The sequence below is a fragment of the Styela clava genome, chromosome 13 (assembly GCF_964204865.1).
Source record: "Styela clava chromosome 13, kaStyClav1.hap1.2, whole genome shotgun sequence".
In the NCBI taxonomy this organism is placed as follows: domain Eukaryota; kingdom Metazoa; phylum Chordata; class Ascidiacea; order Stolidobranchia; family Styelidae; genus Styela; species Styela clava.
In genome coordinates, this window is record NC_135262.1 from 6,331,096 (window position 1) to 6,353,121 (window position 22,026).

At 34.9% G+C, this 22,026-nt stretch overlaps 2 protein-coding genes and 1 long non-coding RNA gene across 3 annotated transcripts; 1 reads left to right on the forward strand and 2 right to left on the reverse strand.

The window, feature by feature from the left end:
• The first annotated feature begins 973 nt into the window (after positions 1 to 973).
• On the forward strand, positions 974 to 9,908 carry LOC120333145 (alpha-1A adrenergic receptor-like). The gene is made up of 8 exons (XM_039400503.2): positions 974 to 1,218; positions 2,395 to 2,501; positions 2,822 to 2,914; positions 3,603 to 3,799; positions 4,626 to 4,818; positions 5,668 to 5,825; positions 8,097 to 8,289; positions 8,674 to 9,908. Exons 1-8 carry the CDS (start codon positions 1,039 to 1,041, stop codon positions 9,320 to 9,322), a joined length of 1,770 nt encoding a protein of 589 aa, XP_039256437.2. The 5' UTR covers positions 974 to 1,038; the 3' UTR covers positions 9,323 to 9,908.
• Positions 9,909 to 11,778: 1,870 nt separating this feature from the next.
• LOC120332769 (uncharacterized) lies at positions 11,779 to 12,884 on the reverse strand. The gene is made up of 3 exons (XM_039400083.2): positions 12,561 to 12,884; positions 12,041 to 12,348; positions 11,779 to 11,929 (listed from the first exon to the last, which is right to left on the reverse strand). The coding sequence occupies exons 1-3, from the start codon at positions 12,840 to 12,842 to the stop codon at positions 11,914 to 11,916; spliced, it is 606 nt and encodes a 201-aa protein (XP_039256017.2). The 5' UTR covers positions 12,843 to 12,884; the 3' UTR covers positions 11,779 to 11,913.
• Positions 12,885 to 15,898: 3,014 nt separating this feature from the next.
• LOC144431329 (uncharacterized) lies at positions 15,899 to 21,058 on the reverse strand. The gene is made up of 8 exons (XR_013479948.1): positions 21,007 to 21,058; positions 19,781 to 19,976; positions 19,364 to 19,502; positions 18,671 to 18,778; positions 16,823 to 16,872; positions 16,537 to 16,611; positions 16,177 to 16,239; positions 15,899 to 16,025 (listed from the first exon to the last, which is right to left on the reverse strand). It is a non-coding gene; the product is annotated as an uncharacterized LOC144431329 (long non-coding RNA).
• Positions 21,059 to 22,026: the final 968 nt, after the last annotated feature.

The following is a 22,026-nucleotide window of genomic DNA, read 5'->3' on the forward strand; positions in this document are numbered from 1 at the left end:
AATAGATGAGCTAATATTTAGCTGACTATGAGTTTCAAAAGCAAAAGGACCCAGAATTCAGGAGAACAAAGCCAATACACGCATTTTTATTTTTATCGAACTAAATCTTTATGAAAAACTATTTTTATATTATTGTCGTTGTTTTTTGAACTAACTTGACTCGTTCCATCTCAAATTACACCGGATATACATGAAATTGAAATGAGAAACGAAACATGAGATTTATCGATTTATAAGTATTTTAATTGTCGTACTAGTAGCGTGCTGTCGTTCACAGACATGCACTAGTGTTGTGCTGAGAGGTGGTACCCTGATGGTGATTTATCTTTCTTGTGGTTTCATAGTTATAATTGTAATTACTCATTTACATACTTTGTTGACTATACTGTATCTATATTGTGTTGTATATTGTTTGTGATCTTTCTAAATGATATCATCGCGCAGCAGTAGCATATTATACAATGGTTGAGCGTCGAAGTACTGATAGGCCTTGAATTGAAAGTTGTGATACCTCTGTGATACAAAATGAGCAAGAGTTTTTACGTGTGAAATTAGTTTAATTGTGAAAAATTGTACAAGCATTCTCGCTTAACAACATTGAATATCATTTAAGAGAATAATCTCAAAAGTATTGTGCTCAGATAGATCCTAAAAGCTTCTAATTGTAAAAGTATTAAAATGAATAATCGTTTTGTGAAAGATGTTTACCACTGTAAATTAAAAGATATAATATCTTTATAATATATTGCAGACTGAATTAAGAGCTGATACACTTAGACGACGCCCTCTGGCATATTACTGTTGCCAGCACTTGCCTACCGGCCGCTCTACAACTCGCCATTGTATTATGCGTGCAAATTGTAATTGACACGGCATTGCTCAGCTTTATCATTTTAAAGGAAGTTGGTTGGTGAATACTTATTTATAAACGTTTATTTTATATAGTTATATTTCTCTAAATTTTCATAAATTTAGATAATACCATATAGTTATAATTGTTCGCTCATAAACTATTAGTGACGCTAGAAATATTTATGAATGGATGCCAATTCAACTACTAGCCCACAATATGCGACTTCAGTGACACAACAATTCAGCAATTCCAGTTCAACCAACTCACATGACTTAGGTGCAAATGTTGGGAAAATTATATTCTTGGCGATTGTCGCAATATTTGGAACGTTGGGAAATATTTTAGTCATCGTTACCATACGGAAGGTAAGTTAATATTATTAGAAGTTATTGAATGAATAAGTTTGTTAATAGAAGCTTGCCGCGTATTTTAGTAAATGACTTTCTGAATCCATTCTATGCACTGGGAAGGTTGCCATTCAATTTTGAATACACTAGTGTTTAGCGCGTTATACAAAGATATGTCGGGTATCTCTGGTTAACGCTCTTGATTCTAGTCCCCATACAAAGCGCACTATATCACCATAATTTGGAAGCTAAATTAGTTAAACGACAGTTGAAGTTAAAAAAATAGGGCATGGTTACAATATACACCCAACTCCATAAATATATAAAGATTGATTTCGTTGTGGGTATAATCAGCGATGGCCAAATCCGAATATTTCACTATTCCGAATATATTATATAAAAGTATTTTCGAATATGAAACATCGAAAATTTCTTAAATTGGGGCAAGTTCTTGTGGAAAATTTCATAAATTACTAATTTTCATGTTGATCTCATCTAAAACGACATAAACATAAATGTCATTGTTTTCTCTGGGTTCTTTGTTGGCAGTTGGGATATCGCATGTATTGATCTGTTTGTCTGGCAGCTCAACATCCCTCATTTAAAAAAAATGAATTTTCTAAATTATTCCCATATTCAAAGATTTACTATATATCGATATAATGAATTTTAAATAAATTCGAATTTTCGATTCGTTTCGGACATCCCTGGGTTTAGTATTACACCGCCTATCATTGTCTCGCCACAAAATGCAAATTGATAGTGATTACCTATTTTTTTCGGCACAGTTTGTGTTTTTAAGTGTGTAAATTCGTGCAGTATGTTGCCACAAATAGGAATATAACGAGTCAAAAGTAAATTCTGGCACAAAAAAAATAATATTTGCCTAAATTCAGAACTATTAATTTGGAATTGCATGGTTTATTGATAATAGAGATTAAAGTACGCAGAAAAGTAGCTCGTATCTCACCGTCGCCTTATTATCGCGGTACAATCGTGTTTGTTTAATAGATTAAGAAACCTGATTCATCGCGTTTCCCAATTTTTCATACTTCGTAACATTTGAGAATTTATTAAATGAGTAAAAACAGCTCGCAGTTAAACCACCTTGACCTGGCTATTTTTTATTAATAGTATTGGTATAAATTACTGCAAAATAAATAATTAAATAATCATATGACTTTTTATCTTCAGGAAAAGAAACTTCGAATTCCAGGCAACTACTTCATAATTAATTTGACTGTATCGGACATCATTATAACTGCATTTAGCATTCCTGCAATTATATATAATTTAAGCAGGTGAATCAAGTTTACAAAAGTTTGATGATTGAAGTAAATCAATAATCGTTTACTATTAAACTCAATCTTCTTGGGTGATTGATATGTGACTGATTCTTGGACAAAAACCATTGCGTAGAATGACGTGTACAAACTGGCCAAATTGTGATAGCCTGAATTAAAATTTGGAAATGCGGAAGCGTCAGTATTAGCGATGCAAAATACATGCTATTACTCATAATAAAGTACGAGCCTTGATGAAACTTACCTAACATCCAATAATTCGAAAGTGTTTACAGTACTGGCATATAAAATTGAATTGAATTTGTTTAATTTTATAGTGAATTGGCCGGTGATTATATTGATTATGTTGAAAGTTCTGCGTTTTGTCAATCTTCGGCGTATGTGAAGATCATCGCCCTTCACGTATCATGGTAAGTTGGCATCAAAATCAAGGTTTTGATCGGTGAAGTTTGTCCCAAATTATAAAATTCGACTTATTTTATTACGAAAACGGCAGTATTTCACTACAACACAAGGTTACCAACTAGTTACTGTAACCTTTTTATAATGCCAAAATTGACGAAATCGAGTAACAAAAACTGTGAAAATATTTTTAACAACGTGACCAGTCGACAGGGACGAGTCTAGGGGAGGGCCATAGGAGCAGCCCCCGATCAGCGCGTTGTATGGGAAAGCAGATAAATAGTTTGATTTTATAGATACATGCGAGTTTGTTGATTAGTTTAATGATTTAATTAATAATACAAACATTTCGCTTCTACTTGACCGTTAATTCATTTTCGTGTACAACAACATACGTTGTTTTATCCCTCGAATTATTTTTAAAGTCTGATATAAGGAGCATCAGTATTAGAAACTAGCCCTGGGCATCAGAAAAGATTGGTACCCCCTGCCAGTCGGTTACGTAGTTCAGTTTCTGAACGATACAAGTTCGAATTTTTCAAATAAATCACCATCTAAATAGTGTTACCTATCAATCTGAATACCGCACATCAGTCCACACAAATAAACTTGACAATACTTTGCTTTTGAAAATGAAACCAGTGCGAATTATACTAAACAGTTTTACCCGAATTAATGTAAAACTTTGTGACTCAGGTACAGTCTAGCATTCATCGCGTTGAATCGTTATTACACTGTGTGTCGCATGGACGAATATGCAAATCATTTTAAAAAGAAACGAGTCCTTATCACGATAATACTAATTTGGTTATGGATTGTTCTCATCAATATTCCTATTATGGTCGGATGGGCTGTGCCAAACAACAAAGAGCTAAAGGAAAATTCCACAGAAGGTAAGGTATTTTGACTCGAACGTTTGATTAATAGTGGCAAAAGTTTGCCGGTTACTTGGCCACATGCAATATAGCAGAAAAAAAGATTATTATAAGTTCGAGGTTAATTGACTGTCTCGATTAGTTGTAAACACACCTTCCTGACAGAACAGGGGTTCCCAAACTGGGTACATTCATCCCCAGTGGTATATTAGATTGAGTATAAGAATTATTCTTTTCATAACTTCTGATATGCCTTAAAATATTGTATCACATGATGTTAATAATTTAAAGAACTTTGTATAGTAAATCTTTGAAAATCCATATTTTCACCTCAGTAAATATTTTAAATTCCACTACAGTAATTACCGAGTCCACATTCGCGTTCACAGAACTTATTTTGTTCAATCATAGCACGCGGGACAATTTTGGGGGCACAAGCGATTTATAAATTATCCAAAGGGTAACTATCAACATTGAGTTTGGGAAACCTTGTGATAGACAAACCATTGTTCAAACAATGCAAGAAAAAATACAAACAAATTGATACTCTAATCGTATTTATTTCTATATACCATTAGTGCACCTTGCCTGAGAGTATATTTTGTTAAAGAGTGCACCTTTGTTTAATAATTTTGAACAACTACGTCGGCGTGAAAAGAACCCCTTTCGGTTTTTTAAATAACTGCAGCAAACATGAAATATAAATTAAATATTTTTAATTTAAATAAAAAGTAATTTCTGAATAAGCATTTACCATAAAAACTCCATTTTTCGGGTACAGTCTGACACTCAAGAGAGTCGTGTTTATTTTCTTTTTGAACAAATTGAAATTCTATTATTTTAGGTTATTATTTTTCATATCCGAGAAGTGGTCCACCGGTAGTATATGATCAGTCAACACACGATTGTATGGTAGGCGTAAAGAACCATGGCGGATATACTTATGCAAACGGATTTTTTGTGATGTGTATTCCATTGCTTGCTATTGTTTTCTGTTACGCACTGGTTTATATGGAAATTGTTCAAAGTCGAAGGAGGTTTGTATTATATATATAAATTGAGATTGTGTCTAAGTTTGTACAATTTTGACGTAAAATTTTTTTTATACTATTTGCGATATTACAATTTCTCAGCTTTGATTTATAATTTTGTATAAAAGCAAAAAAGCTTTGCTGGCTTTCGTCTAAAAGATAGTTGAATGAGTGTTTTTGAAATTTGCTATTAGTATAATTCAAAACTTATATCTGAGATGAGTGTCTTTGAAATTTGCTATTAGTATAATTCAAAACTTAAATCACTTTTGTTCATGCCAATGAGCCCTAAATATAGTAATGTTGTTTTTAACGTGGCGACTATTAAGTTGCTAGTGTAAAAACTGCAGTCTGATGATTAATGCACTCGAGCAGCGTTTCTTTAACTTTTTCTTTGCACCTACGCTTTTTATCTCGCCTCGCGGCACGCCAAGGAATTAGAAGGTAAAATTGATGGATGGTTTCCAAAATGGTAAAATTAAAATTAAATCGACGGTTAGCGATATTGAACAGTCAACGAAAATCCAATGCTTTCTAGACTGACACGAGGACTGTCTGCCTGTTTGGATGGCAAAGCCTCTCCGTCTGTTTGTCGCCAGTTGGTTGACAAATTTACGACTCAGAGTCGCCGAAGTACAACCGAGATCGCCATAGCGACCAATTTAGTCGCAATTTTGATCCCTGTTCTGCGAAACGCTTCGGAGCATCCGCGGAACAGCAGTTTGAGAAACACTGCACTATAGACTAGAGATAAAAGGCACAACTGCAGTTTTATGACTCAGTTTCTGATACCCTCCCCGCATATCTTCACTCTGTAAATGTCTTCATTTAGTTTGTACATGTTTTCATATTTAGAATGAAAGGCGCCTTGGATGCTAAACAGCTCAAAAAACGATACAAGAAAGAAAGGAAAATATCACTCATGCTGGCAATTGTAGTGATTGTGTTCATATTATGTTGGGCTCCAGCTATCATATATGATTATACTTCGACCATTGACGAATGGAAGTCAGGTAACCCGTCAGGTTTATTACGAAAAATTTAAATATAAATCAATCAATTTCTGCAATAAATTCAGCTTTCAGTCTAGTGAATGGCGCCGAATCATCTACGACCAATCCCACGCGGGAATAATAAAACAATGTGGTCACTGGTCACCAGAGCAGAAATTTCGTTTTTATAGTTTTCGGGTCACAATTCAACACAACGCTGGCTTTTACATTGCTGGAATTTTTTGGTGCTTCTTAATAATTTTAAACATGATAAAAATGTTCAAGATATTTAAAAGTCGTTCATCAAAAATCATTATTTGTGCGTGGCTTTTTTGATTATATCTCTCTCCTTATATACCCTTGAGTCCCAGATCATAACATTTTACGCTGTGAAAGCTGTGCGTCGAGTGCAACGGTCATATCGATTTGAACACTGAAATATAGCTTAGTATTAACAAAAATCATAAATAAATTTCGAGACTTGTTCGATATATTTTATATGTTTTCATAATTTCATTTACTTCTTATCAATACACAAAAATTTCGTGCAATGATTGTCACGACAACAGTCATTTTCAAATATTCAAGTCATAAAAAAAAACTATTCGTTTACAACATCCGCCAATACGTTTTACAAATTAAATTGTGAACCCTAGTTGTGGCATAGTGATATATAGCTCAATGTCTAATAATGTCACAGAATCGAATGTGTCCTTTGATTAATTAATATCGATCATTTTTCTTCCGAATTATGGAAGTTTGTCTTTTTATTTTGCCATCAAATAGTATTTGTAAGGTCATCGAATCCTCGTATTTTCAAAATAGCTTTTCTATATAACTTAACAATGATGTCGAAATCCCTCAAATATCGCCATTGCACCGTGTGTTTTTTTGCAGTGGAGAATTAATCTGTACACTGTTTCCAATATGCGTGCATAATAAATATTTAATAAATAGGTTCCAATTTTATAACTATATTTAAAATCAGGGTTTTATGAGTTTCGCGTGCCTTTCTTGTATCTCCGTCCATGATTAGCAAAAATGAATGAGTGAATAAAAAAATTTGTTAATTTCAAATAAATTTGGATTTACAAAACAGCAAATGCGGTACTATTATACCGATAGCTTACTGATTTATCTCATGTGATCTTGCACATCAAGTTTTTCCTTGCTATCGTCTTGAGTTGAACAAGTGTAGAAAATCCATGTCCACATAAGTAAGTGGAGACGAATGGATAATGATTTTAAATGCAGTGGCCTTATGCTCACAAGTATTGTTTTTGTGCGATATACTCATGGATATGATATCAAAACTGAATTTCGTTTTGTACTTCATTATAAAATACAGCAAAAAGTGCAGATGTAATAAAAAAAAACATTATTTGATACTGAAGGCCTAAATTGGGATAAGTCTTTGTCGTATTTTCGCTGTTCAGCCATTTTGCTGCTAATGAATGTAAAACTTTGAAGTATTGGTGTAGTCCGACGACATCGTTGAGATGCGGCCACGGAACCATGGCACGGTGCGAATTTTTAATTTTGAAGACGTAATCACACAGGAATCAAAGTGAAAAACGAATTCTATAGAGCACACAGAATTTTTTTGACATAAGTAAAAGTAATAACCTTCCAGCGTCAATAACAATTATAAACCACTAAAAGTTTCGAAGCATTTGATCCCTTATTTAACAGAAAAGCAATTTTTTTCACAACAAGACGAAAATGCAAATGACAACGTTAGCCTATAACGCAAGAACTTAAGGCTCGTGCGGCCCCCCTGATATTCCCTCGCGGACCCCTGTTTGAGAACCACTGCTATAGTATGATGGTAATTAAGATCTCATAACAATTCGAATATTCAAATTATTTGGGGGATTGGCTAATAATTATTATCACACGAAACGTCAATCAACATTATCATCGTTATCAACAATATCGATATATATTAGACAAAGCAAAATCAAACTAAACTTTGATCTGAGATATTGCAAAACATTAATATGGATTCACTCATCTAATCTATTTTTAATGTATTCTATTTCAAAAATGGGCGATCCGGTTTTGGAATAAACAATCAATTGACATACGTGTCAATTTGTGGTGGGGAATGCTGCGTGGAAGTTTTTCATTGTTAGTCTCGCGATCTTGGTTCGTGCCCAGATGTTCATTGCTGTTAACTGGATTGTGAACTGGTCGACTTGGCTACTAAAAGCTGACACTAAGAAATGTCATTGCCAAATAGTAGACTTGTAGTTTAACTTATAAACTTCGTTTTATATTTTTATTTGTTAGGTGAATCGTCTGTACGATTGGTGGTAAATTGGATAGCCTTATGTAACAGCGCAATGAATCCTGCCCTGTATGCTTTATTGAGCAAAGCTTTTCGCCAGGGATATTTGAAAGTGTTATTCAGAATCCTACGGACCATATTATGTAGAGGTTGCGTATGTAGGAAATTGTTGAACAACAAACTTCATAATTACAGGTAAAAATAATAATTTGTGCAATATTTTTAAATAGTGAACAGAAATTTTGCGTGTGTGACGTCATAATTTAATTTAGGTGACCCGTGACATTCTCCCAGAACTTTGTACTTTTTGAATCTTAATACTCTTTATACGGTACATGCCCGCCGTTTGGAATATACTGTTTGAAGGGTCTTTATGAATATACCTTTCATTTAATACAAGTTCATGCATCTGAAACGAATAACTGGTTAACTCCATATTGGACTGGAAGTGGTAACCGGTCGAGAGGCCGCGTTTCGTCATATGATTGCGCCGTCATATCAGCTATCATTTATCCCGAGTTAAATATGAACTTCATATCCTACTTTGCAAATTTTAATATGATGTGTTATTCATTTCAGTCTCAGTTCCAGTAGGACATTTCCAACGAAAAGCAGTCGCGAAATCATAGGTAAAGACAGATTAAGGCTGCGAAGTTTGGCGACATCAAATTTTATTTTAAGTGGACGAGCTTCTATCGGCAGTGAATTGCCAGTTTCTACACTTGGCTTACCAGAAACAAAGCTTCAAACAAGGAGAAGGCAGAATCAAAAAGGGAAGAGATGGAAGCGAATTTCACGGGCCGTTAGCGCCGAAATATTGCCACCGCAAGGAGTTGTAGAATCAAGAGTCAGCGTTATGCTCACTCCTCCATCAATAGATGAAACTGTTAAAGGAAGCGCTCAGAGTTCAGTCGTTGCGCAAACTTCTAAAGATGATACTCCCAAATGCGATTCTAGTGCGAATGAAAATTCTAAAAACAATATGTCGCTTTTACAAAGTATATCTATAAACGTTTCTGTTGATAACGGCTTGAACGGAGATGAAAAACCGGTTTCGCCGACGAAAAAGAAATTTGTTCCACTGTTAGAGCAATTAGAAAAAGATAGTGATATGTTTACGGAACAGGGTATTTACATCGGAGAAACCAGCCCAAAACGTAAATTTCCGTCGGTTTCAAAAGAAAATTCACAGATTAAACAAAACAAAGGATCTATGGATAAATCTTAGGAAAATATAAAAAACCACATACACAGAATATGATAGAAAGCAACACTTTCAACTCGTCAGTTTGTTTGTTTTCTTTCATTCTGATGCTTTTCGCCAAAACGTGACATGTTTCCTAAACCCCGGGTCATGGGTCATTCAAGACTAGTCAATAACTGAGCACAGTTTCATTGGCCATTAGTTGATGTCGAGTCCGAAACATTCTGTCTAAACTAGACGACTTGAGTCACTGTAGGTCTTTGATAAACGGTGACTCGCGGCAATGCCTCGAGCTCTATAAGATAGTATACCGTCAGAAATTAAATTAAAGTATTATTACATCGAAACACAGGTAGAGTACTCTTAATATTTTCAAACAATCGCACTGGCTTTGTTTGCATCATTACGATGCACAGCTGCAACTATTATTGATTATGCACATATGATTTTATCGGATGAGGTGATTTTCGTCGTATCGAATTAACATTAGTTATGTGCTCCTGTTTTTTTTTTAAATCTATTTTTATTCGTTTACTTGTTCACAAATACTAATTCGTTTATTTTATCTATATTGCATTTTTCTTTGGATGTATTAAAAAGTGTTGAATTTTTATAACTGGATTTATTTATTGATTCGCTGATTCGGGTAAAAAATCTGTCTATGTATCTATTACCAAAACTATTGGTGTTTATATACAACTAACTAGATTACACGCACAAATGAATATAATTTCATATATTTAAAATCCCAAACGTCATCATTAATCAGAAAGACAGCAGTCCTTTTGTAAACAACCACCTTCGGTTGAAGAGAATATTTCACAAACAATACCAGCAGAATAAATTAATTAGATTAAAAACAATCCTGATCTGGTGGACGCGGTTTTATCGTGTGTGAATGTCCGGAGTAGTGGTCTATAAAAGATCTCCACTCCCTCAATTTGTACAAATTATATAAGACTGATCATACAAGACTAGATGTTGAATTCTTCCGATTCTTGGATCAACATCGATATCCCAGTATCCACAGGCCATTAGCCTTGTCAAAGATATTTCATTTCTCGTAATTAATTCAGGATAACACGCGTTTTTTTTATATAAATATATTTGAAATCACACAGAAAAACTCAAATTCTGCAAAACCACAGAGTCAGTTATAAAATATTCGCCATTGTAAGGCTCATTTTTGATTTCGCACAATTCCTCTTCGAATTTATTAAGGAAAATTCTATACAATGGCAACAATTCCCGCAGACCTTCAAGTTGTTCTCGGATATCTGTAAGTTCTTCCTCAAGTTGAAGTTAGTTGTTGGATTTCTTAGAACGACAACAATTCGGGGTGAAGAACTTTTTAATTTTATGGAACACATTCTTCTTTTGAATGACAAATTAATTTTCAGAGAGTCTTTTTAACAAAACAATGTTCTCCATATTAATAACATAAAGTTCATTCTTTTTATAAAATCATTACTTTTCATTATGTAATATATACAAAACACCGTAATGAAACGCTACGTCAGAAACACAAATTTGAGACTAAAAAAAATACAACAACTAATTAATATGTAACTTACATTTTCAGTTTTTATTTCCATTTTGATAAAAAGTTTCCTTCGCTCCAATCGACTCATCTTACAAACAATATCATATATTTCATCTGTGGTATTTTTCATCTGAAAAGATGCAAACACAATAAGAGGTGGACAGGATGCATTTTTTGCGAGATCTATCCATACAGGTAAGATTCGGATTTGTATTGAAATTAAAAAGGAAGCATTTTTACAAAAATTGCGATTTTGCGATAAAGAATTTTGTATCATTCGCTTTGAAGACTGAAAAATAAAAATGATCAATCCGATCAAGTGATTGAACTAACATGTATATGATCTCACATACAATTTCAAGCTTTCAATATAATACATCTTTGTACAAAGTATTATTGTACAACTTACCCAATTCAAACAGTTTTCGGATTTTGAACACCAGACATTTTGCTGCAATTTTTGCGATAATTCAAATTCATAGTTTATTTTTGCACCCGTATTTATTGCTTCAAGTTTCGTTGCTAGAAACAAAGAGAAAGAAAAAGGTCATTAACTTTCGAACCAAGGGCAAAATGCATTCGGTTTATACCCAAGCCCGTCGAGCCAGTGAACAAATCGAAAACTATATATTCAATGTATATGTACAATGAAATGCGTTATAAGCTAACTCCATTACCTTTCAAAGTGTCAGTGGATTCTGACAATTTTGAGAAAACTTCCCTATGATCGTAATCCACCGATATTCCGCCAATAACGGAAAAAACCTCCCCCGAACGTGTAATAAACGCCGGCACTGGGGTTAACAAGATGTCCTTCCCATTAATGTGGAATATCTGAAACAAAGTTGGTTAATACATAATATGTTAGACGACGAAGCAAAAAACAGAATAGTAAATGATATTGAATAAAAAAAAAATACCGAATCGTCTTCAAATGGGTCTTTCAACTCGAAAGTTAAGTTGTCAAAAATAGAAAAAATTGGTTCGGGCAATGTCACCGAAGACAATGAGATTTCCACAGCTGTAGCACGAATTTGATTTGAATCTTCGTCATTGCCATCTGTCGTATTTTCTACATCAGTGTAAGTCTTTAACAAAAAATATCACTTCAAATATATCATAAAATTCAAATATTTTTTCGCCGTACATATATCTACGTTGCACAAGCATAAAAAATAATTATTTACAAATATATATACCTTGTCAGATCTAATTCCTGAAGAATAAGAAGAGTTGAATTTTTCTTGTGCTTTTCTCTTGCATTTTTCCGTATCCAAGTGAATTTCCGAATATCGACATCCAGTGTTCGTTTCTTTTTCAGGTATTTGACAAGGTATTTATCTTTGTGAATATCGCTAATGATTTCGTCAGATGAAACTTTCTCTACCTCACATTTGTTTACTAAAGAGACCACACGGTCACGAACTTCAATATTTACAACTGTGCTTTCTAGTCGAGTTGTTTCTGTCCTCTCTGCTGGCGGGCCATGAAGATTTTTAAATTCTACCTGTAGAAAAAATCAAATGGCTTTCAGTAAAAATTTTTCAAGTATTGCTTAACAAGTAAGAGAAAGCTACTTCAAATAAGTAATATATATACTACTATAAATCTATGAATAGCAAGTCACATGTGTATTCAAATTATTCGGGTGTTAACCATTCCTGTGAAAATTTGGTTTCGGAACAGAATTTGAACAGCATAAAGTTGATTTTAACATACCTCTGTTGAAAACTGTTGTTGTAGTTGGTTTTTTTGGAGGCAGTCAACCCTCGTTGATATAGCTGATTTTTCTTTGCTATTGGATGCTCCTTTTGACTCCGGAGCATTGAAGCGATCTATGAGGGATCGGACTGTCCAGATCGAATTATCTCTAGGACAAAAATCCATCTTTATTCTTTTCCTGGGAGGGGTCAACAATGGAATCATACGAGAACCATTGGACGATGGATAAGGCGACGTTTTTACAGTGACAAAATTGTCACACGAGGATCTGTTGCTCATCGTTCAGGTGGGGTTCTGGTGAAATAGTAGACTAATCTTGAGTACTAGCACAAATAATAGCTGCAAACAAAATAATCTTTTAATCTTCTGCAAATGTTGGCACTTGGCATCAACAAAGTTTATACTTTCAGCCCAGATCTAGAAGCCTACAGTTTTAACTATTTGGTTGAGGTAAATACCAGCAGTCCTTGCATCTTTTGGATTGGATCTTTCAAAGAAAGTTAGGATTGAGAAATGAAGAAGCATCTCTTAGCAACAGCCGTTGTCAAGAATCTTTGTGAATCTGTTTCGTCACAATGTCGATGTCGTCATGTATTGCATGATGACATATTTGCAGTATCCGGAAAAACAATTAACTAGATTTCGGTCCTATCATTAAGCACAAAGTAGCCATGTAAAACCATTTGCTGAAGTGTTGTTGTGAGTGGACACAAACGACTAAATGTATCATGCAGTTAGATCCAATCCACCGGGTTTGGGCACGCATCGATCCAAGTGGTATAAGATGACGGAATGACGTCGTATTCTCATGAATTAACATACAAATTCAAAATTTTAAGAAAAAAGTTTGGATTTCATAAAAATTAAATAGCAAAACTTTCTTCGACAACAACCAGCAAACTAATGACAACGACATAGCATTCAAAAGGCCACTATACTACAAGATAATTGCTAAAGAGTAGTTGGTTTTACCGGATTTTATAAAGAGGTCTCTATTCAAATTTTACATCATTACAAATTGTGACGAAACAAACTCACAAAAGTGCTTGACAACTACGGTTGCTACGATAATTCTGCAGTTTTCAAACAATTTCCAAAATTGTTTTTAATCTTCAGAAAGTCTTTTTAACAAAACAATGTTCTCCATATTAATAACATAAAATTCATTCTTCTTATAAAATCATTACTTTTCATTGTGTAATATATACAAAACACCGTAATGAAACGCTACGTCAGAAACACAAATTTGCTGTTTTGACAATTTCAAACGTAATATTAGTAAGTAATCCAAAGATAACGTTTTTCATATTTATCTCGGGCGAAAGAAAAGCCGATATTCATATGCCGGGCTTCATTATCTCGTCCGGATGTTGAGTTGGGTAGGTATATATATATATATATAGTTATGAGATTAGCTGACCTGTGCTCCCAATATACAAAAACTAAATCCCACTGCTCCTCAGAGTCAGGAGTCAAGATCATCTCACTATTAGTTAAACCCGAATATCGTCAATATCATACCCGAACTAGATCGCGTGTTTTATAACAATTTTGTATGATTTTTCTTCTACTTTCTAGCTGCAACTATTTCGCTTGAGTTCCCGGATAAACTCTCAACGTCGTGAAAATATTCATCTAAATCAAAGAATGGTTCGTTTGTTCCAATCGAGCAAGACGAGAAAATAAAAATAGCTCTCGGAGTGCTTACTATAACCGGTATGTTTTTATATGTCATTCCCACTATGAACATAGGTACAATGTATTTTGAAATTTAAAGCATTTTATGAACCTGTATAACACACAGTATATAATAAACTTGATTGAATCATGAATATATATATATATCAGAAGCATCGTTCCAGCATAGTGTTTATTCGCGATATATATCGGTGTGGCCTGAATAAAGCAATGTCCGATCAAGTGAAGTTCATTTACATCTATATGCCTCAGATACAGGGTTACTTTTGTGTAGCTTTGGTATCAATACTGCATTCGTCAATGCCAAAAGTCTCAATGAAATATGCTTCAGTAAATTTGGTAGCCTACATGGCAGTGTGGCATATAGTTTTTAAATTAAATTTCTCCGTGATCACGGAGAATTATTATAGATTAATCAGATCACAACGTAAAAATGTCTCTGCTAATATAATTTCTCACTTTTTTTGTTTCTCGAATTACATTGGTGTCAGATGGTGTTGGAGTAGATTAGACTCCATAATTAACCATCAGTGTTCCTTCCAATTTATACGATATTTACACTTATTATCAATTCAGGTACAGCAAAGCACGACGGAGGTACATATTGTTGTCTCGACACAGTAGGCGACGATCTCCAACATAGTCCATCTGGCTCACCTCACAGCACACCACATTGCTTCTCGCTTAAAATCAAATCACAGTCGTTCACAAAACCCGCATCTCCCTCTAGTGGCGGCGGTAGTGGTGGAGCATCAGCGGCAGTTATCATTATCATTATTGTAATCCTGGTCTTGGTTGTAGGTGTCTGGTATTTCCGACGTAAAAGAAGAAATTATGGATTGCTAAGTGACGAGGTTGTAGCTTAATGGCAGTTTAGCATTCTTCTTTAGATTTTTAACAAAATGTTTTTTTGACGAACAGTTTATATACATACACACGAATAATCTAAGTTTTCGCTTTCTAGTGAATATGTTTAGATATATCTAGCCATAAACTACGTTGATCATATAATTATGTCTGGCCTTAGCAGGATAAATGTTTTAAGTCGTTTGAGATTTCTCAATTCTACGGTAGGTACACCATCTGTGCTAATCATTTTCGTGCTGTGTTTTTAAATATTTGTATAAATCATTTCCTTTTTTGGTATTTTTTTTATACGGTTATGTACAATCGAGCATTTTAACATAGCCTAACACGTGTGGCAAGATAGCTCATTGGAATCACTGTTAAGGGGCTAAATCAGACACAGGCAAACTACGGCCCGCGAGCCAAATCCGGCCCATTAGGCAATATAACCTGGTCCGCCTGATACTTCCACAACCAAATTAAAACGTAAAAAGGTAGCGTAATTTAAACGCGTAAAGGTAAATTAAAGCGTAAAAAATAGCTCAAGAAATTTGTTGAGGTTGCGATTAAATTTAGTTTTGGCACGAGGCTTATTGTTGTCGTAACACTGTAAATATTGTTCATAAAATGTAACTTTTACGTCACACGTGGCCCCTGGTCCAAAAACTTTGCCACCCCTGGTCTAAATTCACCGAGTTTATCGCATTATTGTCTGCGTATAACAATTTTCAGAGTTATGACGTCTTGATAGTCTGACACATTTCCGAGTTTCATAGTGTCACAGTTCGACAGTGGTAATAGTTCCGATCAGTGTTTTCAAGTCTATAGTTCCACGTTTCTTGATTGGTGTAGATCGGAATTAGTGCTGTAGTGAAGAACCGCCTTTAGATCGTGACGACCATTTGCAAATCAATCGACCTGTAAAATAAGATTTTAGAAATGACAAGTGTCTTAATTTTGTTTTATGCAAAAAGTTTTGAGTTTGCAAAAATATTTTTTACAAATACCAAAACAAGCCATGCTTCGTGTTGCAAACTAGAAAAACGAGGTTGATGTTTTAATATTTTACCTGCTTCAAGTTATTGCTAAATGATATTTTGTAGATTTGATGTCCACAACGCTTCCGTCGTTCCTGTTAAAATAAAGAAAAATTCAGTTTCAACAAAGCTTTATGTTACGAACTAGACAAACAAGAATGTTTTTACTCTACACTCTTATTCATCCAGTTCAAGTTGCAAAACACAGGTTGTACATCAATTTTAGAATGGGAATAAGTTAATAATATACAACAAAATATAATTATATACCAGAGAGTCAAGTGACAAGTGTCCAATATTCTTTCCTCGAGTACGTGATAATATTTTTGATAAATACCATTAACAGATTTGTGTAGCAAACAAGACTAAACAAGAATGATTGAGCTTTATACCTGCCATGGTCTTTGCCTAATGATAATTTGTAGATCTGATGTCAACCCCAGTTTCACGAAGCTTCTGGCTTTCCTCTAAAGTCGAATAAGAAAAAAATTCAGTTTCAACAAACTACCTTTGACGAATGCTCACAGCTACTAAAGTGCTCTAATCCAGTGTGTGCAAATTACGGCCCGCGGCCGGATCCGGCCATCCGGAGTGTTTCATATGTGTTAAACGCAGCCCCTGCAAGAATAAATGGTTTGACGCAGCCAGCAAAAGAGTAAAAATGGTTAGACCTAGCACCTGCAAAAATTGTTAGATGCAGCCTCTCCAAAAAAGTGGTTAGATCTAGTCTGCAAAAAAATAGTAAAATTGATTAAACTCAGCCTGTAAAAAATTGTAAAAGCTGTTAGTCCCACTCCCAGCCTGCAAATCTTGGTAAAAACGGTTAGACAGAGCCTGCAAAAAATGGGAAAAACGGTTGAACAGAGCCTGCAAAAAATGGTAAAAATGGTTAGATGCCTGCCTGCAAAAAATGGTGAAAACGGTTAGATGCCTGCCTGCAAAAAATGGTAAAAACGGTTAGATGCCTGCCTGCGAAAAATGGTAAAAACGGTTAGATGCCCGCCTGCAAAAAAATGGTGAAAACGGTTGACCCAGCCTGCAAAAAAAATAGTAAAATGTTTAGATCCAGCCTGCAAAAAAATGATTAGATGCAGCCAGCAAAAAATGGTTAGATGTAGCAAGCAAAGAAAATAGATACAGCCAGCAAAAATGGTTAAATGCAGCCAGCAAAAAATGGTTAAATGCAATCAGCGAAAATGGTTAAATGCAGCCTGCAAACAATGTTAAAAAGCGCCGACGTCAAGACAAAAAGAACATAGATAGGCAGTAAATTCCAGGCACAAACTTATATCTGCTCTCCAAAGTAAAAACTCAAGGCAATCAAACTACTGCTGTATAAAATAATGTACCCTCTCTAGCAAGGCTCGATGAACAAGGTCAAATATGGGTGCTCCCGAAGTATTCGTACCAAGATGGTGCACAACCTGAACATAGTACGTGTACCAGGTTAGGGTTCAGGTTGTGCATCATCTTGGTAACAATACTTCCGGAGCGCCGAAATATGATCTACAGCAGACATGGGGAAAGCACGGCCCGTGGGCCAAATCAGGCGCGTTGGGTACCTCAATCTGGACCGCCTGATGCTGCCACAATCAAACCGAAATCGAATTTAGAAGCTTTAGCTGAAATGAACGCAAGGAATTTGTTAATATTGCGATAACATTTATTTTGGGCACGGGGCTTATTGTTTTCCACCTTTGCTTTGTAACACTGTTGATATTGTTCATAAAATGTATTTTTTTAAGTCACACTTTTATGGCCCGTCAATCTAGGTAGGCAAAATTTTTTAACCCCGGTTCAAAAACCTTGCTACCCTCTAATCTATAGTGACTCATTCCCTTTTGTTAAATGAGTGTTTTTGAAATTTTTGTCTGGAGGAATAGTCTGGATGAGAGTTCCCAACCTTCTGTGGCCGAATGCTTTTAGCACTTATGGCCCGTCTGTTGCAGTGGTATTTATAGTGTTATTTTCATTAGCAGAATTAAAAATAAAGCCAGCTTCACGCCTAGCATTGTGCCCCCTCCCCTCATTAAATGCTCGAATGAATGATTATTTTTTAGCGTAATTAGATATTTATTGTTGTTTTTCCCCTTAGTCGGTTGATGTTGTGGCCGGTCTTTTTGAATAATCAAATATTATGAAATTTTCTTTAACCTGTACATGGCAATAGAATGATAATTTATAATTTGAATGCAATGCATTTGTAAAAAAAAAAAAATTCTCCCATGTTGGTACATTTCCCTAGTCGATTTCTGCTACTACCGTAGTATGAGTATATGTTGAGGGTTAGGTCATAATTTTATTACGATTTACCTTATTTTAGTTTTGTTACGAGTTCGGGGGCTATCTGTGTTACCTTCTGTCCATAGGTTTCAGTCTCTCTACATAACTTGATGTATAAAGAAGGCGAACAAAATAGTTACCTCCATATTGGTACACACGCTTTTGGAGCGCCGTATTATTTAAAACAATATCTGAATTAGCAGCAATAATTAGTCTAAAACGACAAATTGTTTCAATAAATACCCTTTCCAAGTCGATAACGTATTTGAGATGTCCTGGTAAAATGATGCGGCAGATGAATTACAAATCAGTTTTCAGCTTGCCATACGAACAGTGGATCTTTCTCGTCTCCTGTGAAACATTTAAGAGTTTACTTATTGAACACGTTTAGTGGACATAACGATCGTTTCAAAATTTTGTTGTTATCGTTATTTGTCTCCATCATTTTTAGAAAATCGTTTTTCTCTTCGAATCCTGGACCAATTGCTTTGAAATTTCCAGTGGTTAAAGATAAAATTGTTCCCCAGAAGGCTATTACTTTTTTTTCGCTATGACGTCATCAAAATTATTGCCATTGGGTGGCGCTACGTGTCCATATATTTGAGCATAGCTTTCTTGTTACTGTTATAATTAATGAGTTTATTTGGCCCTGAGATGTAAAAAACATGGGAACACTAAGAATAATATTGCGAAATTATAAGTTCTGTTGGCCTAGAATAAAAAAAAAATGATAACACTGCATATGACATCCGGAAATTTAAATTTGCTTTTCAGGGTCAAAATATAATCTGACAACATCTGTGCCCTGCCTAGCAAGACTAGAAAACGCACGAACAAGGCAGGTTATGAACTTTAGCGACTCAATAGTTGGATATTTTTAAAATCCTCGTTCCGAGAAATAGCCTAGAAGCACCAAATTAAAAATATTGTTCTCACGTTTTAGTAACTTTATCGTCTTGAATGAACGATTATTTGACGCAGGTGAAATTATTTATTGTTGTATCTCATCTCATTTGGTTGATGTCTGTGGCCGGTCTTCTTAAAAACACTCGAATATTATGAAATTTTCTTGAACCTGTAAATGTCAATAGAATGATAATTTTATTCTTGGTATTTGAATGCAATGCTTCAATAAAAAAATATTCTACTCCGATGTTGGTGCAATTTTCTAATCGATTTCTTCTACTCCTGTAGTATGTGTACCAGGTTAGGGTCAGGTTATAATTTTATTCCAATTTTCTTTTCAATTACAATTTCAGTTATTTACGAGTTCGGGGACTGTCTGTGTTAGGCAGGTGCCCATAGGTTCTCTTTAAACAACTTGATGTTGAGTAGGCGAACAAAATTAGTTACCTCCATGTTGATACACATATATACTTCTGGCGCGCGAATTTTTTCCCAAACAATATCAGCATGAGCAGAAGTCGATGACGTATTTGAAATCTTCGGAACATCCAGTCAGTCAGTCCATGATGACGTAAACATGCGCGGCAGGAATTGCAAATCAATTTTCAAAATCGCCATATCAAACTGTGATTTTTTTCGTGTTCTGTAAATCATTTAACAAGTTTGTTACTACTGAGTTATCAATCATTTATTATTCATTTACTTTGCTCGCGGCGCCAAAGATGCCATTAAATTTTTGGTACTTCTGAAGTATGTGAAGCAAGATGGCGGCACCGGAACGTAGCATGTAATCCAGGTTAGGGTATAGTGATTAGTTACCACTACACATAGATTGTTTGTAGATTGGTCTGGTTTATGTATTATAACCCCAGCATTGACTGACAATAGTTTTGTCTTGCGTTCGTTAACTCGAACTGTCTATCTGTCGATAGCCTTCGGCTGTAGTAAGGAGACGTTTGAAAACACCTTATGAGTTTATTGCAATTCCGACAATATATACAGAAATACAATGTACACACAATTTGATCAAATCTAGTCTGATTAACACAAAACACATTGCTGAATATATAGCTTTCTACCAAGCAATTAAAATAGAATAAAGAAACAGATTTTTACATTAACGATTAAAGAATCACGCGTCATTCCGGTTTCTGGTTAGCTTTCGGTTCACTATAATCAAACATTATTAAAAGTGTTTTCTTGAAGTTCATTACTAGCAATTAATTTGTTATTGCCAAGTCACCGTGTTCCTGGTCACGTACTTACTCCAATTATGAGATGTAAAAAGTTGTTCTCAAGTGGATAATTTGGTTTTAACAAGATATTTCGAATTTACGTTATTAGAATATTACTGGAAATAAATTTTATTTTTACATGGGATGGCACCGAAAGGCTATTAAATCTTGAAATTGGATTTTGAGAAATTGATAATTGCTATAACGGGAATAATTAATTTTCGTTTTCATGAGTTTCTCACGAATTGGGCCAATTTGGTGTAGTTTTGTAGTTACATAACAACTAATTGGCTACAAGGGTTCGCCTATTATTTTGTTCCAATTTCCTTAAAAAACGCGCACGCTTAAAACTCAACTCTGGAAGGCTCTTATGTACTTGATTTTATTACTCTGAAGACTATTCTTCTTGCATAACTTTAGGTCATATTCAATACTGACCTATCACAGCCCTGTAAACAAAACAAAAACGTAGCATCTTGACATCTTGATGACACGCGAACGGCAAGTATACTAACACGACTCAGGTCGAGGCAGCGTTGATTATCGAGTTGATTACTATCCCGCGTTTTGTAAAATTTCGGTTCCACCAATCAACGCCCAATTCTGCTTTTTCTGATGACTTTTACCCCGTGCGTTTTTTTAGAATATTAGGCTTAACCAATTAACGATCGTTCCTACTTTGTCTGGTGACTATTACCACGCCCTTTTTCTAGAATATTCAGTTTACCAATCAAGCCTCGTTCCCACTTATTTTGATGACTTTTACTCCGCGTTACAATCCGCGCATTTACGAGAACAGCGGTTATCAAACGACGGGCGTGAAGCTAATTAAAAATAAAAAAAAGGTTGGATTTGATCTTTTCTTTTCATTTCGGTGCTCCGGAGGTGTGTGTACCAATATGAGCTAATTTTATTCGCCTACCTTACATAAAGTTGTGTAAAGGGACAGAAACCTATGAGCAAGAGTATATTCACTTGGCTAACACAGACAGTCCCCGAACTTAAATAGAGCTAAAGTGAGGGGAATCAGAACAAAATTATTGCCTAATCCTAACCTGGTACACATACTGCGGTAATACCCACATTTCTTTAATTTGGATATTTACGTTCCACCCACGTATTCTAACGTGTTTGTTGAATAAAACATAGCCTACTTTCGTTTAACTATATATCTGTTATTTGTAGCTTTTTGTTAATTGGTTATTTCTGAGGTTGAGCGCGAGACTTGACAAATTCCTGAAAAGGGCGCGGCCAAAAAAGTTTGAGGACCACCGTTCTAGAATATTCGGCCTTACCAATCAACGTTCAGTCCTACCAATCAACGTAAAATTTGTGAGAGCAAGAGTGACAAATCCGTGTTTGAGAATGGGCAAAAATTAACGTCTCCAAAATTACGATCCGGAATGAAATCCTTAGAAATAGATCGTGAGCAAAAATTCGCTTCCCGCCACAATAGTG

Excerpts from the sequence above, each read along its gene's own strand:
- LOC120332769 (XM_039400083.2), bottom strand. The coding sequence starts at position 12,842 with ATGAGCAACAGATCCTCGTGTGACAATTTTGTCACTGTAAAAACGTCG. Across the intron at positions 12,349-12,560 it reads AACAACAGTTTTCAACAGAG|GTAGAATTTAAAAATCTTCA; the intron begins GTATGTTAAAAT and ends TTTTTTCTACAG.
- LOC120333145 (XM_039400503.2), top strand. The coding sequence starts at position 1,039 with ATGGATGCCAATTCAACTACTAGCCCACAATATGCGACTTCAGTGACA. Across the intron at positions 1,219-2,394 it reads TCATCGTTACCATACGGAAG|GAAAAGAAACTTCGAATTCC; the intron begins GTAAGTTAATAT and ends TTTTATCTTCAG. Across the intron at positions 3,800-4,625 it reads AAAGGAAAATTCCACAGAAG|GTTATTATTTTTCATATCCG; the intron begins GTAAGGTATTTT and ends CTATTATTTTAG.